Source organism: Pseudonaja textilis, chromosome 2 (genome assembly GCF_049901715.1).
Source record: "Pseudonaja textilis isolate UNSWEBS1 chromosome 2, rPseTex1.2, whole genome shotgun sequence".
In the NCBI taxonomy this organism is placed as follows: Eukaryota; Metazoa; Chordata; class Lepidosauria; order Squamata; family Elapidae; genus Pseudonaja; species Pseudonaja textilis.
In genome coordinates this window covers 248,017,782-248,035,970 of record NC_141991.1, presented here as the reverse complement: position 1 = coordinate 248,035,970, position 18,189 = coordinate 248,017,782, and the positions used below count along the sequence as shown (strand labels likewise).

Here is an 18,189-nt window from a genome sequence, read left to right as displayed (position 1 = left end):
GTTCTCCTGGTGATTGGCCCAAAGTCTCCCAACTGGCTTTCACGCCTAAGGCGGGACTAGAACACATGTTCTCCTGGTGATTGGCCCAAAGTCACCCAACTGGCTTTCATGCCTAAGGCGGGACTAGAACACATGTTCTCCTGGTGATTGGCCTAAAGTCTCCTAACTGGCTTTCATGCCTAAGGCGGGACTAGAACACATGTTCTCCTGGTGATTGGCCCAAAGTCACCCTGCTGGTTTTCATGCCTAAGGTGGGACTAGAACACATGTTCTCCTGGTGATTGGCCCAAAGTCTCCCAACTGGCTTTCACGCCTAAGGCGGACTAGAACACATGTTCTCCTGGTGATTGGCCCAAAGTCACCCAACTGGCTTTCATGCCTAAGGCGGACTAGAACACATGTTCTCCTGGTGATTGGCCTAAAGTCTCCTAACTGGCTTTCATGCCTAAGGCGGGACTAGAACACATGTTCTCCTGGTGATTGGCCTAAAGTCTCCCAACTGGCTTTCATGCCTAAGGCGGGACTAGAACACATGTTCTCCTGGTGATTGGCCTAAAGTCTCCTAACTGGCTTTCATGCCTAAGGCGGGACTAGAACACATGTTCTCCTGGTGATTGGCCCAAAGTCACCCAACTGGCTTTCATGCCTAAGGCGGGACTAGAACACATGTTCTCCTGGTGATTGGCTCAAAGTCACCCAACTGGCTTTCATGCCTAAGGCGGGACTAGAACACATGTTCTCCTGGTGATTGGCCCAAAGTCACCCAACTGGCTTTCATGCCCAAGGCAGGATTAGAACTCACCGTCTCCTGGTGATTGGCCAAAGTCTCTCAACTGGCTTTATATGGTTAAGGCGGGACTAGAATACATGTTCTCCTGGTGACTGGCTCAAAGTCTCCCAACTGGCTTTATATGGTTAAGGCGGGACTAGAACACATGTTCTCCTGGTGATTGGCCCAAAGTCATCCAACTGGCTTTCATGCCAAGGCAGGATTAGAACTCACCGTCTCCTGATGATTGGCCGAAGTCTCTCAACTGGCTTTATATGGTTAAGGCAGGACTAGAATACATGTTATCCTGCGGATTAGCCCAAAGTCACCCAGCTGGCTTTCATGGCTAAGATGGGACGAACTCACGGTCTCCCACTTTGTAACCCAGTGCCTTAATCAATAGACCCAACTGGCTCTCACTAACTTCATAATTATATCTATTTTTCCCCTTACAGGAGAATGAAGGTCCTTTAAGTCGAGTCGCATCGGAATTTGGTTTAAATGTATCTGCAATCCACAAAGGCGGTGGAGAAGGCCCTCTTTCTAAAAGAGTTAGTCAAAATCCTATAAACCTTAAGGGTCTTAGGTAACATTGAGGCGTTCAAGGGGAAAGACTTGTAGACATCTTGAGGGTTGTTTAATATATAGGCCGTTCCTGACTTACGGCCACAATTGGGAACATAATTTCCACTGCCAAGCAAGGAGGTTGTTGAGTTGTGTCTGATTTTATGACCATTTTTGCTACAGTTGTTAAGTGAATCATGTGGTCATTAAGGGAATCCAGCTGCAAAGATCACAAATAGTGATCACATGACCCCAGGACATGGATTTTGGGCCGTTTGGGGGGTGAAACATTGCCTGAAAAAGGCCCCCAAATGGCCTGTTTTTAAGTCATTTTTCGGACATTTTTCAGACTGTTTTTCCAGCCAAAATCATCCTGAAAACAGCTCAAAAACAGGCCAAAAAAGGGGTGGGAGTGAATGGTGGGATTAGCCCTAACCGACTGAATCCTACCTGTTCCTTTGAGGCGAGTGGCCAGGAAGCAGAGCTGGGTGGGATGAGTGACATCACCCACCCAGTCACATGACCAACTGGCCACGCCTACTCAGCCAGAGAACCGGTCGTTAAAAAAAATTTGCAGCCCACCATTGCACCAGGATTCTAAAACCACCATCAATAGGTGGATTTTTCAGGCAGGTCAGTGTAAGGACCGAGTCATAAGTCATTCTTTCCAGTGCCTTTGTATCTTTGAAGGGCCACTAAACCAAGGGCTGTAAGTCAAGGACTTCCTGTCCTCCTTTTGGGGAAGGGGAAAGATTTTTGGGAAGTGGGGAAAAAAAGGAATTGCAGTGGAGATAGAAATCAACATGGGAGCCGATGGTTTTTAGTATACAGGTAGTCCTCGACGTACGACCACCATTGAGCCCCAAATTTCATGTTCCTAAGTGAGACATTTGTTAAGTGAGTTTTGCCCTCATTTTACGACTTTTAAGCGAATCACTGCAGTTGTTAAGTTAGTAACATCATTGTTAAGTGAATCTGGCTTCCCCATTGACTGCTCATCAGAAGGTTGCAAAAGGGGATCACATGTCCCCGGGACACTGCAATGGTCATAAATACGAGTCAGTTGCCAAATGTCTGGATTTTGATCATGTGACCAGGGGGGATGCTGCAACGGTCCTAAGTGAAAAAAAACTGTCATGAGTCACTTTTTTCAGTGCCGTAAGTTTGAATAGTTGTAATTCAAGGGCTACTGTATTCATAAACCTACTTGAAATGGCTAAGGTTGAGAAACATTACATGATCGACTCTAGCCTTTGTGACCAATGGAGGTTGTTTCTCTGGTTTAGCTTGATGTATTTTTGGAGTAGAGTAGAGTACAGTAGAGTAGAGTAGAACAGAACAGAACAGAACAGAACAGAACAGAACAGAACATGGAATGGAATACAATACAATACAACAGAATACAACACAATAGAATAGAACAGAACATGGAATGGAATGGAATAGAATGAATGAATGGAATGGAATGGAATATAAAAGAATAGAACAGAACAGAATAGAAAATATGGAATGGAATGGAATGGAATAGAATAGAATAGAATAGAATAGAATAGAATAGAATAGAATAGAATAGAACATGGAATGGAATAGAATAGAATAGAATAGAATAGAATAGAACAGAACAGAACAACATGGAATGGAATAGAATAGAATAGAATAGAACAACATGGAATGGAATGGAATGGAATGGAATGGAATGGAATGGAATAGAATAGAATGGAATGGAATAGAATAGAATAGAATAGAATAGAATAGAACAGAACATGGAATGGAATGGAATGGAATGGAATAGAAATAGAAATAACAGAAATAGAAATAATAGAAATAGAATATAATTCTTTATTAGCCAAGTGTGATCGGACACACAGGGAATTTGTCTCTGGTGCACAAGCTCTCATTGTACATAAAAAGTATAAGTGATAAATCATGATCATGGTCATTATAACAATACATTCATCAAGAATCATAAGATATAACACTGATAGTCATAGGATACTAAATAAGGAATCAACACAAATGATACTAGGAAACTAAATAAAACAATATAAATTGTAAAGACACAAGCAACAAAGTTATAGTTGTAAGTAGAAAAGGTGATAGGTAATAGATAAGATGAGAATAATAATAATACAGCCTTACTAAATAGTTTGACAGTGTTTTGGGAATTAGTTGTTTAGCAGAGTGATGGCTTTGGGGGAAAAAAACTGATCTTGTGTCTAGTTGTTCTGGTGTGCAGTGCTCTATAGCATTGTGTTGAGGGTAGGAGTTGAAACAGTTTATGTTTGGGATGTGAGAGGTCTGTAGATATTTTCACAGCCCTCTTTTTGACTTGTGCAGTATACGGGTCCTCAATGGAAGGCAGGTTGGTAGCAGTTGCTTTTTCTGCCGTTCTAATTATCCTCTGAAGTCTGTGTCTATCTTGTTTAGTGTCTCAAGTACTCCAGGAGTTCAGGCTTAGTAAATGGTGTTTGCTTCTCTCTCCTTACAGGGCCAAATCATTGATTTCCGTGGGCTGATCCAGGATGCTATCAAAGGGGCGTCCAGTGAAATCTCCCTACACAGTTTTAACTGCAATCCAGATCCTTCGGTGAGTGGCGTCCTTTCCAATCAATAGCTGGCAGAAGTCATTAGTTCTCTCGAAACAATTATTTCAGTTAGAAATAAAACCCCAATCAGAACTGTTGATGTGTGAGAGTGTATTCCAGCATATAAAACAGAATACTCTACTTTGTGTCTTTGCAGAATGAGAGTAACTGCGTTCACACTTAAATAATTTCCCCCAAATTAATTAGGATGGCCAAATAATTTTTGCTTTGTGGAGGAGAAAAAGCACTGTTTAGAAGAAAAGGGTCAGGAGGTCTGCATTAATTGAATCCAGATGTGTTTCATAATCTGTGGTGGGATTCAATTTTGTTTACTACTGGTTCTGTGGGCATGGCTTGGTGGGCGTGGCTTGGCTTGGGGGAGGATATTGCAAAATCTCCATCCCCTCCTCACTCCTGGGGGAAGATTATTGCAAAATCCCCATTCCTTCCCTACCCCACTAACTTGCTTTCCAGCTCTGTTCTCCTGTACATGGCAACCAACGAAGACCCAGTCGATTAGCTGGGACTTGGGAGGCGGAGAATAGATGGGGGCGGGGCCAGTCAGAGGTGGTATTTGCCGGTTCTCTGAACTGTTCAAAATTTCCACTACCGGTCCTCCAGAACTGGTCAGAACCTGCTGAATACCACCTCTGCTCATAGTACTTCTCAAATTTGCATCTGTATTTCTTCCCCAACTATGGTTGTTAACTGAATCTGGTTTCCCCACTGAACTTGCTTATCAGAAGGTCCCAAAAAGGGATCATGTGACCCCGGGACACTGTGATCGTCATAAATAGGAGTCAGTTGCCAAGCATCTGAGTTTTGGTTATGTGACCATGGGGATGATACAACCATTGTAAATGTCAAAAACGGTCCCAAGTCATTGTTTTCAGTCCCACTGTAACTTTGAACAGTCACTAAATGAACTTATAAGTCAAGGACTACATATGTCAGCTTTGGAAGCCATATTGTATGTAGAAGCTTCCATCTTAGCGCCTGGGAAATTGGGAGGGGGGATTTCATAGAGAAGTGGAAGATTGGACATAACAACATTCTTCTCCTAAAGTCAAGGACAAGTTACCCTGCACTGGGAAAGGAGTGCCTGGAGGCGTGTCTCCAGTTGGGATGAAGAATGATTGGGCCATGTGATGGACTGGTGGGTGCAGGGGATGGGTTTGTGAATATAATGTCAGCTTTGGAAGCCATATTGAGATCCGATGCTCCCACGCTGCCACAATTGAGCCAGGGAAAGTGGGATGGGGAAATTCATTGGGGTCTATCTAATTAGACATAACAACATTCTTTTTTTCTGATTCAAGGTCAGGTTGTGTTGCGCATAAGTGAGGGGAAGTCTTAACTTGGGGTGGATAGTGATTGGGCCATGTGATGTGATGATGGGTGCAGGGGATGGATTTTGTAGTTTTTACTTATTTTAAGGAAACCCAGAACTTTCAGATTCGGGATTCTACAGAGGTGCCAGATATTATCCAAGTAAAAGGAACCTTGGAGAGATATCTGTCTCAGAGTTATTGGGTGGAATGGAGGTTTGCTGGAACACTGACCTTTCAATTGGGAAGGGAAAACCCCAAACTCTCAGATTTGGGTTTTCCCAGATGTGCCAGCATGACTTCCTTAATAAATTCTTGCATGGATAAACTTTGTTTCTGAGTGCTGAACGAAATGGGGAGTTTCATTGGAACGCTGACAACATGCCTAGTTCTTTAGGTAGGTGAATGGAGGTCAACAATAGACAGACCAGGAGTCAACCCAAACAGTATTTTCTGCAACCGGTGTGTGTTTTCCATGTTTCCAGGAACGGCTGTTAAAACCTTTGGGCGCCTTCCTTGGGATGACAGCTGAAATGAGGGAGCTTGCAACGGTTATCAGTAAGGTGAGCTTTTTCTTGTCAAACCAAGGATGGTTGTTGAATTCCAGCCTCATTCACTGAGGGACTGATCCTACTGCCCATCTTGATATAAAGTCAAGCAGTAGAGACCGGAGGAATATGAATGGGGACCTTTCTCGCCTGAGCCTCACATTCTTATGTTAGCAGATGCTCCTACCTTATGGAGTCCTACAAGTTACATAATTTATATCTGCCTGGAAAAAGCAATCCCTTGCGGAGCCCAAGATACCATGATTAATGAAGTGTGGGGGTCCTTGGTGCTCTCTGAGCTTGGTGATTTTCTACCGTGTTTCCCAAAATAAGACCCTGTCTTATGTTGTTTTGCCACCGAAAAAAAGGCATCAGGTCTTATTTTCGGGGGATGTCATCCACTGACGAACCTCACTTGTGCATGCTGCCCCCGGCCTCCTTTTCGCTGTCAGAGGCCTTCAGGAACTTCTTCTGCAGCCAGAAAAGCTGTCCTGAAGGCCTCTGCAGCCCATAACAGAGCTCTGGATCGATCCAGAGGCTTCTTTGTTATCAGCTCCAGAGGCCTTCAGGAAAGCCTTGCCAGCCTTGCCGGCTGCAGAAGAAATGGGTTGGCAAGGCAGGTGTCAGGGTGTGCGAGGTCTGGCTACAACTGTCTAAAGGTAAGTAGTAGGGCAGCTCCACCCCCCACCCACCCTATCCCCACCCTAGCTTAATTTTCACCCATGCACTCTGGAGTGGGTGGGATCTTAACTAGGCCTTATATTGAGTGGCACATGTAAAAATCAAACTAGGACTTATTTCCAGGGTAGGTCGTATTTTTGGGGAAACAGAGTAGCTGATGTTTCAACACCAAACATTCAAAGTGGCAATAAAGTTATTAGTCTAGTCTAGTCTGGGAATTCTGGGAATTGAAGTCCACAAGTCTTAAAAGTTGCTGAGGTTGGACACCCTGAATTAAAGAAAAAATGAGCCAGCCAAAACCTCCAGCCTGATGCTGAAATCATGACGATTTTTGTAGACTCAGCCAAGCTTGACTAATAAGAGACAGAGAGGCCGAAAGTTGTCGTTCAGCCACAGCTGACTCTTTCCTTCTGCTCCTCCATAACAGCATCTCCATTAACCATCTGTTCTTTGTCGTGTCGCTTCCTCCGCCCCCCCATTAATTTTACGGCACGGCCGAGCGTATTTTGCTCCGTGTTTTATTATGCTTGCCCAGGAAAATGGGAGGCCTGTTTTTTTTTACAGAGATCAAACCATGTCTTGCAGGATATCTACCTTCAGAACCCCAACGTGAAGTGGAACTGCATCATCGGACTTGACGCAGCCAAGCGGTTGGTCAAGGAAGCTGTTGTGTATCCCATCAGGGTAAGGAGCAGCTGAGCCAACTTTTCAAAAGTCACACAAAAATTGCCTCTGTTGTTGTGGCCAAGATACACAGGTAGTCCTCAACTTACAACAGTTCATTGAGGGCCCATTGGAAGTTACGACCGCACTGAAAAAAGAGACTTGTGATCCGGGGGAAAAGCAGTCTGTCAGGATTCCGGCAGTTAACTCCAATTAAATCATGAGCCTCGAGCCACACTCCCAAAACTAAAAAAAAGATTTATTTGAAGGTAACATTCTACGTCCGGCATTTATCTGGGCGTAGTCAACTCTGAGATACGTAATTTACTGTCACCCTTGATCCTGCTTCCCCCACCCCCCACCAATCTGGGAGTATCATCCAACGAAAAACGTCCATAGCCCAGAGTCATCAATCATGCTCTCCAATTAGATTTTTGCACGGCAGAAGCTTCAGTCATCTAATCAGTCTTTGAAGAAAATATGAATGGAATGTCCTTTCGATTCCACACTGCCTCCTCCTCTTTGAAACGCCCCGCCTTCCTTCTGTTGTCAACTATAAAACGTGCATACAAAATGTTTTATGACTTGACACTTACGACCGTTGTAGCATCCCCATGGTCGCGTGATTTACATAGGGATGCTTGGCAACTGACTCACTTTTATGATGGCTGCAGTGTCTCAGGGTCATCTGATCCCCTTTTGCGACTTTCTGGCAAGTGAAGTCAATGTGGAAGATAGCTTCACTTAACAACCGTGTCACTAACATAAGAACTGCAGTGATTCACTTAACAAAGGTGGCTAGAAAAGTCGCAAAATGGAGCGAAATTCACTTAACAAATTTCTCAGCCACATAAATTCTGTGCTCAGTTGTGATCGCAAGTCGAGGACTAGTCCTCAACATATGACCACAATTGGGCCCAAAGTTTACGTTGCTAAGCAGGGCATCTGTTAAGTGAGCCACTCCTGACTTTTACAACCATTTTTGCCACGATTGTTACGCAAATCACTGCAGTTGTTAAGTGAATCACATGGTCGTTAAACAAATCAGGCTTCCCTCATTGATTTGGCTCACCGGAATCCATCTGGGAAGGTTGCAAGTGATTCTCACATGACCCTGGGACACTGCCATACTTGTAAATACATGGCAGTTGCCAAACCCCTGAATTTTGATCACATAAACTGCAAATACAATCCAACAGTTTTAAGTGCGAGGAGCAGTCGTAAGTCACTTTTTTTCAGTGCCATCATAACTTTGAACAGTCAGGAAACGAACAGTTGCAAGTTGAAGACTATCTGTATGTCAGGATTCCATCGATCGCCCTAATTAAATCGTGAGTCTCAAGCGAAACTTCAAAAAACTTCAAAGGATTTATTAGAGGCGACATACTGGCATGACCTATGCCAGTTTTAGAGTTGCCACTGTAATCTTTTTATTTATTTTTCTTTCCAAGCTACCATTGCTGATTTTGAAAATACTACTTAAATTGGGGAACAGGAAGGAATTTGGAAGGAAGGAAAATTAACTCGGGAACTGGCTTGAGAGTCGTTTTGTCTTGTGGTGAAGGCATCGGGCTAGAAAGTGGGAAGACAGTCAGTTCTAGACCTAAAGACTAAAAATATGTGATGATCCGGGGCGTGGCACAAAGATAACACAGTCAGATAAGCAATAAGAATCCCTTTATTATCTCCAACTTTGCCCTCAATGTCCAGGTTACCTTTGGGCTGGCGAAAAACTCTCCCAGGAATGGCCTTTGACCATAGAAAATTCAGTCCAAAACAAAGTCGACACAAACCGTAACTTAAAATCCAAGCAAACCAAACTGAAGTAATTAGTTTGGCAGGGCAGGAGCAGGAATTTCAAACTTGAAGGCATGGCAAAACTCACACAGTTGGGAAGACGCCAGAAGCACAGATAAGCATCGACGATACAAGATAAATTCACGTTTGCTCCCAACAGCTTTCTGCATGCAGCTTGCCTTTTTTATACACTGTGTTCCCAGCTGCAGCTCATGAAGGGAATCAGGGCCCTTTCCTCCCCCATAAGCCATGCAATTCACGTTGCTCTCTTCTCTGTTCCTCCCTCCGTGCCCTAGAATGAAGGGGGGTTGGGCCTGGATCTTCCTTTGAACTCCCTCTCCCTTGTTCTACCTCTCCCCTGCTCTGCCCAGCCAGACTTTGCTCTTTCCCAGTTTCCTCCACAGCCAACGGAGCCACACTCCCGCTTCCTGACAGCTGTTTGGCTTCCTCCTCCGAATCAGATTCTGACAGGGGCATGACAAAATCAAATAAATAAATAAAAATCTAACAATGAACTGGATGTTTCAAAGGAAGGGGGACATTAAACAAACAAAGGTGAGAAATACCGAATCAGCCATCCTACATTTTCCCCTTAGCAATGTTCTGATCAAAAACAAACAAACGCTGCTTAAGTTGCCAGAATGACTTTTGCCAAGTGTACTTCGTGTTCCAAACAGCCTGTTGTTTAGTCATGGCTTTTTTTTTGTCATTTTCTTTCTTTTTTCCCACAGTACCCTCAGCTGTTTACAGGCATCCTTTCTCCTTGGAAGGGACTTCTGCTATATGGGCCTCCGGGTATGATTGTTTTTTGTTTTAATTAAGTTTTGGGACTCTTTTTTTTTTCATTCTGAATGCCAACATCCTCCTTACATGAAAGAGACCTCGACTTACAATAGTTCATTTAGAGACCGCTCAAAGTTACAACGGCGCTGAAAAGAGTGCCTTCTTATGGCCCTTTTTTCACACTTATGACCACTGCAGCATCCCCCAGGGTTCCTATAATCAAAATTCACAACTTCTGGGTGCGAGTTGTTCCACCGATTAATTGTTAAAACTGTCAGGGAATTTCTCCCCATGTGTAGGTTTGGATCTCTCCTTCATCATTTTTCCCTTCCGTTGTTTCTTGTCCTGCCTTCAGGTTAACTTCAGAGAATAGGTTGGGCCCCCATCTTCTTCGTGGCAGCCCCTCAAATATTGGAACCCTCCTATCATGTCACCCCTAGTCTTTCTAGTCTAGAAAAGTATCGTTGGAAGAAATGTCCTTCTGGGTTCAGTTCGAAGTGGGGAGAAAGACACTGGAAACAGGGAGGCTGTTTGGGAAGATGAAATGGTAGATAAGATCACATGCCTTGGAGCTCTTGGGTGATGAAAAAAGGGAAGAGATGCTGAGAATCCCTGGGTTTTATAACCCCTTCTGGCTTTGAGCTTCCTGGGGCACAGGAAGACTATCCTGATTGGTTGTTGTCAGAGGTCATAGCTAGCTTTGTAGGTTGTCTGTGTGCTAAGTTTGGTTGAAATTTGCTGGGTGATGCAATGAAGGGCAATTGAATGGCTCTGACTGAAGGAGGTAGATCTTTGGTATGTAGAATAGACTGGCCCGGGCCTTAATGGCCCATTGACAAAGGTTGGAGGGGGTTGAGTTTCTACTTCTATTTTAGGGGGAATATTCTGCCTTATCCTAAAATATTTCATTTTTTTAAAGTAGACACGCCCCATTTCTGCAACTATTCTTCATACGTTTTATGACTGGAGAGTAAACATCACCTTTCTTTCAATTTCTAGGTACTGGAAAAACTTTGCTGGCTAAAGCTGTTGCCACTGAGTGCAACACAACATTCTTCAACATCTCCGCATCCACCATTGTCAGCAAATGGAGAGGCGATTCAGAGAAGCTTGTCAGAGTAAAAATCCCTTTTGTTTTCTTTATACACAGAATTTAAGAAAGAATTTGCTTAAGATGTGGCTTAAGGCAAGCGTTGGCTAAACTAATCATCTATATCTTTCTAGTGTAGTGTTTTCCCACCTGAGCGCAAACTTCAGTTCCCAGAATTCCTCATCCAGTATGCTTGCTAGTGGATTCGAGGCATCGAAATCCAAGTGGTTGAAAAAAAATTACTCTAGAAAATCAGCCAGGATTAAAAATTATACAGTGGAACTAATACAAATTCAGAGAGATTTTTAAACGGGCTGTAATAGCCCAAACATTCACTAAATCGGTGGTCGCCAACCTTTTGGACCTCAGGGACCACCAAACTCATGATTTTAAATCCCGCGAACCAGAGACCCTGGGAAAATCCCCAAAAAAGTCTGCAGGAAAATTCCCCACCCCATTTTCCTACCGATCGATCATTCTTTATTTGGGATCGCAGGAGACCGTCTCCAGCTCCGTTCTCAGGGGAAGAGAGAGAGAGAGAGAGTTTTGGCTTCATGCAAGGAAAGCAGCAGAAGCAGCAGAAATCTTTCTTTCTCTCCCCCAAACTCTGCCAGAAATGAGTCTTTGTGAGACTTGTCACACCGGCGCAGCCTCTTGGAGCAGGAGGCCTTGCAGGGTCCCAAAGACTCATTTCTGGCGGAGTTTCGGGGAGAGAAAGAAAGACTTTTGCTGCTTTCCTTGTGTGCAGCCAAAAGCAGAAGAAGAAAGAAGCGGAAAGAAGGAGCCCAGTGGCCAGGTGAAATGCATGGGGCAAGTGGGGCAATTTCCCCCCCCTCTCCCCTCACTACCTTGTGTTGTTTGCTATGCAAGCGACGCAAGCCTTGTGTTCCCCTGGGCCATGTGGGTGGTGCAGCCTTGTGTTTCCGCGTAGCCTGGATTAATTGCTTTGGGGGTGACATTTCTCTGCAGACCACTGGTTGGCGACCACTGTACTAGGACAGCAGAGTTAGTTTTCTCCATTTCTTTGCTCTCCTCTAGTGGACATAACAAGTTCTGAGTTCGATTTTATCGTCCCGACTCTTTGTGTCTATAAAGCAGCTAGTCCTTGACTTACAACCATTTGTTTGATGGCAAATGGTTGTAAGTCAAATTCAAAGTTACAAGGGCACTGAAAAAAGCGACTTACGCCCGGTTTTCACCTTTACCAACCGTTGCAGCATCTCCGTGGTCACGGGGATCAAACCTTGGCTGACATTTTCGTAGCAGCATCCCGGGGTCTTGTGGTCCCCTTTTGCAACCTCTGACCAGCAAAGTCAGTGGGGGAAACCAGATTCACTTAAACAACGGTGATACTAACTTCATAACTTTAGTGATTCACTTAACAACTTATGGTGAGAAAGGTCGTGAAATGGGGCAAAATTCACTGAACAAACAGCTCTCTTAGCAACAGAAATTCTGGTCCCAATTGTGGTCAAAAGTTGCGGACTACCTCCACATTTCAGCACATTTTTGCAAGACATAAAAAAGATCTGCCATGTAAATTGCACCAGAATTCTGGTTTTTCTGAAGAGGGTTATTTATAGAGTGTGTAAAACGTACCTAAGCGTTTAGCTCACCCAACTTTTAATTCTCTTTGCATTCATTTTTTGCTTATGAAAGTGTATTTAAAAATCTATAAATGCAACTGTAAAGGGACATGTTGGTCTCCAGAGGTTATAGGAGGATTTTGTTACAGCTCCTCTTTCTGGAATCGTTCTCCTTTCTCATTATTCCCTCCGTAATTGAGTAGGATTTAGGTGAAAAGATTTAAAATGTAAAGACAGGATTATTTGCCTCTCTTTGCTCTTCCTCTCCTCTTTTGCGAGCTGTGGGATTTAAGAATGATTTTGTACGTCCATATCAAGGCAGCATTTCTAATATGTTCTTCATGTATTCTCATAATGAGATCGTTATAATATTTTACTATAATAGCCACTGCTTTTTCCTGATCCCATGGCAGAAAGCGAAATATATACAGGAAGTCCTTACCTAATGACCCAAATTGAGACAAAAATCTCTGTCACTAAGTCAGGCGGCTGTTATGTGAATTTTGTTCCATTTTACGGCCTTTCTCACTGCAGATGTTAGTAACTGGGTCACTAAGTGAATCTGGCTTCCCCGTTGACTTTGCTTCTCAGAAGGTCTCAAAACGGGGTCACAAGGACGCAGCAACCATCATAAATATGAGTCAAATTGCCAAGCATCTGAGTTTTGATCATGTGACCGTGAGAATGCGGCAATGGTCGTAAGTGTGAAAAACAGTCATAAGTCACGGTTTTTCAGTGCTGTTGTAACTTTAAATGGTCGCTAAGTAAACACTCATAAGTTGAGGACTACCTGTGGTACATTTTTAAAAAAATGTTTATCTGTTTTGCAGTGTTGGAACTGATACCCATTTTATTTGTCTCTAACTGAGGCTTATAGTGACAGATGTTTAAAGCATCTGTCAGGATTACGGCAGTTGCGCCCATTTAAATCATGAGTCTCGAGCTGAACTTCCAAAACTTAAAAGAAGATTTACTAGGAGGAAACATGCCAGCACTGCCTGGGTGTAGCCAACTCTGAGATAAATCATTCATTGTCACCCTTGACCCTGGTTTCCCCCACCCCCCTGGGTACATCCTGATACATATTCTCCAATGGGACACCTCCATAGCCCAGAGTCATCAATCATGCTCTCCAGTTAGAATTTTGCGCCGGCAGAAACTTTGGCCACCTAGAAACTATCTTTGAAAGCATTTATGGAATGCAAGCTGCCCACTGTTCCCCCCTCTCCCTTTCTCTTGGCAACTCTAAAAAGACCATAGAAATATTTTTACGAGTTGACAGCATCCACATGGGAACAATCTGGTTTTGGATTGCTCATTTTTTTTTTACCTCACGTCAGGTGGCTCAAAAAACTCTGTGTGGAATTCATAGATGACAAGAAGTGATACGTGGCATCCTAGATTTATACAGGCATAAGGATAGTGGTTAAGATGCTGGGCTTGTGAGCTGGAAAGCCAACAGTCAAGGCAGAGAACCTTTTGCTAAAATTTTTGAAGCCCACCCTTGGCTTTGCAGCTACGAGTATGGCCCCCTTCCCAGATTCCTGCTGTCGGTGAACGATCGCACACAAACCCTTGGTCCCATTTGACATTCCTTTCTTGGCTTCTGTCTCTTTCTCCGCAGGTGTTATTTGAACTTGCCCGCTATCATGCGCCTTCCACAATCTTCCTGGACGAGCTGGAGTCAGTCATGAGTCAGCGAGGCACGGTTCTTGGGTAATAATTCTCCAGTGGTCTGGGCTTTCGTTGTTCTTGGGGTTTGGGGGGAGAGTAGAGATGTGAAGTCAATCCTCTCATTGGATTTTAAAAATATTTCAAAAAGAAATGTAAGTAGACTTCGACTTACAACGGTTCGTTATCAGAGCGATCATTCAAAGTTACCCTGGGAGCAGAGAAAAGTAATTTACATCTGTTTTTCACATGACTCTTGCAGCATCCCCATGGTCACGGGGTCAGAATTTGGACGCTTGGCAGCTGTCTCATATTTATGATGGTTGCAGTGTCCGGGGGTCACATGATCCCCTTTCGTGACCTTCTGACAAGCAAATTCAGTGGGGAAGCCAGATTCATTTTACAACCGTGTTACTAACGTAACAACTGCAGGGGTTCACTTAACAACTTGACAAAAAGGTCATCAAATGGAGCAAAACCCGCTTAACAATGGTCTCGCTTAGCAACCGCAATTTAGAGCTCTATTCTGCTCATAAGTTGAGGACTGCCTGGGTATTAACCTTTTTAGAGTAGTCTATTTGTAGCACAGGATTAAAAACAAGGGATCCTTGTTGTTCTCTAAGCTTCGTTTTGTTTACTTGCTAACATCTCATTACCAAACTTGGTAACATCATCAGTGCATGGCTGGCTGAGGAATTCTGGGAGTCAAAGTCAACAATTGGCAAAGGGGCCATATTTGGGCACCCCTGCTCTTGACGTTATTTTATCTTTTTTCATCTCAACAGGGATAGAAATTTCTAATTCCAAGAATAGAATAGAATAGAATAGAATAGAATAGAATAGAATAGAATAGAATAGAATAGAATAGAATAGAATAGAAAATATGAAATGGAATGATAGAGTAGAGTAAATAGAATACATTGGAATAGAATAGATTGAAATAGAATAGAACAGAACAGAATACGAATACGAATATGAATACGAATAGAATTTCTGGCCTTCCCGAGCTTCCAGGAGGCCCATTTTTTGTAGTCTCCGAACCTCCGTACAGGCCCCGAACTTACCTGCATCCAAAACAGGCCGCGTGGGGACTCCGGGGAGGGAAGGGGTGGGCAGGGCCAGCCAGGAGTGGGATTTGGGGGGGTTCTCCAAACTGCGCAGAATCTTAGCTAGGGGCTCTCCCGAACCCCTGAGAACCCCCAGCATAAGCCCACCCCTATATAGAGCCCCCTACAGCCCTCAGCAAAAACCCCAAAGTCTCTTGGCCCTTGTTTGCAAACTTTTCCCTTCCTCCAAAACGCAAGGAAGAAAGAGAGATTTCCAAGTCTGGCACACATCTAAAAGGTATAAAGTTTTCCTTTGTCCAGTGATAACTAATTCTAGAGCAGGGGTGTCAAACTCAATTTCATTGAGGACTGCATCAGGGTTCTGTTTAACCTCGGGCGGGGGGGGTCGTGGCCTGCATCCAAAATGGGCCGTACACCAGGGGTGGGATTCTACCAGTTCGCACCTATTCGCTAGAACTGGTTGTTAACATTCTAAGCAGTTCGGAGAACCGGTTGTTAGAAGAAATTACTGGCCTAATCCTGTAAGGAAGGCAGGAAGGAAACATTCTGGTGTTGCTTACAGAAACTGCCTCTCCATTAACCTTTATTACATTCTTGGCAGGACTAGACTTCCTGTCTCTGGAACTTCTCTGGAGTTTTTTCTCCCCTTCCTTTGCTGGTACTTTGCTTGTGTGGAGTGACCCTTCAAAGTTACAATGGCACTGAAATAAGTGACTTATGACCCTTTTTCACACTTACGACTGTTGCAGCACCCCCACAGTCATGAGAGGCCAGGCGAGGAGATGCGTCCCTCGATGTGAGTGGTATTGAGTTGGCCACACCCAGCCAATCACATGACCACCAAGCCATGTCCACCCAGTCACATGACCACCCAAGCCACGCCTACCACCTAAGCCACGCCTACCACGTAAGCCACACCCACAGAACTGGTTGTTATAAAATTTGAATCCCACCCCTGGCCCTGGGGACCATGGGAAGGGAGGGGAGGGGACTCCTGGAGGGAGAGCGGAGGGGCAGGGTGGGGCAGGGCTAGCCAAGAGTAGGATTTGCACAGAGCTGCACAGAGAACCTCCCAACTACACAGAATCTCGGGGTTCTCTCAGAGCCCTGCAAACCTCCAGCAGCCCAGCCCTGAGTTTAGGCCAGGGAGCAGAAGTCCTTCGCAGCGTGGAAACCAGGGATCACATCTGCCCGTTTAGTTTCTGCCCCAGTTTCTAAGAGGGCTCTAGAGGCTTCAGCGAACATCTGAAATGAAACTTCCCAGACGCTTCTGCCTCCCTCGAGGTCTCATTGCTCAAGTGACCTGCGGCTGAATGTGGCCACGGAGACCTCCAACAAAGGCTGGGTCAGCGAAGTGGGCTTTGCTTCCCGAACTCATCAGTGGATTTGCACAGTCACCAAGCGATGAATCACATATATGAAAATGTGTTTGAATATTTCTTAATTGGAGAGAGGATTATAAAATCATAACGGCCAAGAGAAGATGATTAGATAAGCCTTGTGTGAATTAATAGCCTGTATCGCTTTCGGTTCTCGGACAAACCATCTCTGAAATATTTTACCTGCAGGGGAGAAAGGATTGGGACCTTAGGCCTGGCATACATACCCTCTTTTATGGGTCTATTTAATTGGCTCACCCAAACAGACTTATTTATATAGGGCGCCCCGCTGTTTTAACCTTCTAATCGCCACCTATCTTCTGATCTTGGATGTCGAAGCCAGGGGTCACAATGTTAAAGGATTTTAAAATGGGCCTTATCTTGCAGGGTCAGGAGCCCTGTAGTCCTTCAGAAAGACGGTCAAAATATGCCTTTTCTTGTCTTTGGCCTTGAGGCTGGGAGGCATTCCCTCATCTGGAGCAGAGTGTGGAGTGAATCTTTTGTTCTTGTTCACTTGCTAAGTTGTGTCTGATTATTCAGGACTGTTGTGGTTAGCCGGCAGCAGGTGCGGACGGCTGAGGAGAGCGAGGACTCAGATGAGGGGCCAGGACCATTAGGGAGTGGACTGCACCCTTCAGAGATTGTGGGGGCTGGCAGCAGCGATGAGGAGGTTCCCGAGGAGCCTGTGCCAAGTGCGTGTGCGTGCAGGGTTGCTCGTAGGAAAGAGCATCTGCAGCAGCACAGGCGACTCAGGAGTAAGGCTGCAAGGTAATGGCCCCTCCTTCCAGAAGATAAAAGCCAGCTGTGAAAGGAACGTTCTTTGTAGGAAGCAAAGACGTTTTGAAACTCAGCCTTGTGGACATTACAGTATCTTAAGTTGGTATTTGAAGACTCTTGTGTTGTGAAATATTTCTTATCTGTGATTCTTGGCAGACTCGCACAGTTTTGGCGAGGCTCGTGCTTATCAAAGTTAATTAGTTTGCAGCAGCCTTTTAACCAGGGGTTCATAAGACTCATTAAAAGGTTTCTGTTCCCTTTGGTTATTGTTTGTTTTATTGGAAAAGGGTTTGGATCAGGACAAGGAGCCCCATGGACCATATCACGCCAGGCCTTCCTGTCCTCCCCTACCTCTTGATGTTTGCTCAAAGTCACGTTCATTGCACAGATGACCCCATCTAACCATCCCCTCTTCTCCTGTCCCCTTCTCATTCTGCCTTCCATCTTCCCCAACCTCAGGGTCTCCTCCAAGGAGTCCTCTCTTCTCATTAGGTGGCCAGAGTCTTAGAGCTTCAGCTTCAGGATTTATCCTTCCCAAAAATAGAATTGATTTCCTTTTAGGATTGAACTGATTTCATCGCCTTGCAGGCCAAGGGACTCTCTCTTGTCCTGCCTTCTGGTGCTTTGGAAAATAAATTGACAACCCCTCACCCCTTGTGGCAGCCTCCCTAATACTGGACTACTGCTATCATGTCCCACCCTACTGCTTCTTTTCTCTAGACTAGCCAAACCCAAGTCCTGTAATGGTGTAACCCTTCTTCATACGTTTTAGTCTCCAGGCCTTTAATCCGCTTAATCACTTTGACCGTTAGTAGTTCAGATTCTTGTCGAGAGCTTTAGCAGACATTTCCCAGGCTTGACCCAATGTTAGCATTTGCTCAGGCCCGCCTGTATTAATCTC

At 44.5% G+C, this 18,189-nt stretch overlaps 1 protein-coding gene across 3 annotated transcripts in view; it reads left to right on the top strand.

The window, feature by feature from the left end:
• The window catches only part of KATNAL2 (katanin catalytic subunit A1 like 2), a 45,352-nt gene that overhangs the window by 16,301 nt on the left and 10,862 nt on the right, over positions 1 to 18,189 (top strand). For all 3 annotated transcript variants that reach the window (XM_087927528.1, XM_087927529.1, XM_087927530.1), the window contains exons 6-12: positions 1,225 to 1,320; positions 3,822 to 3,920; positions 5,732 to 5,809; positions 7,061 to 7,159; positions 9,667 to 9,730; positions 10,718 to 10,836; positions 14,019 to 14,110. In XM_087927528.1, coding sequence (XP_087783654.1) covers positions 1,225 to 1,320; positions 3,822 to 3,920; positions 5,732 to 5,809; positions 7,061 to 7,159; positions 9,667 to 9,730; positions 10,718 to 10,836; positions 14,019 to 14,110 — 647 coding nt within the window. The remainder of the gene's footprint in view (positions 1 to 1,224; positions 1,321 to 3,821; positions 3,921 to 5,731; positions 5,810 to 7,060; positions 7,160 to 9,666; positions 9,731 to 10,717; positions 10,837 to 14,018; positions 14,111 to 18,189) is intronic.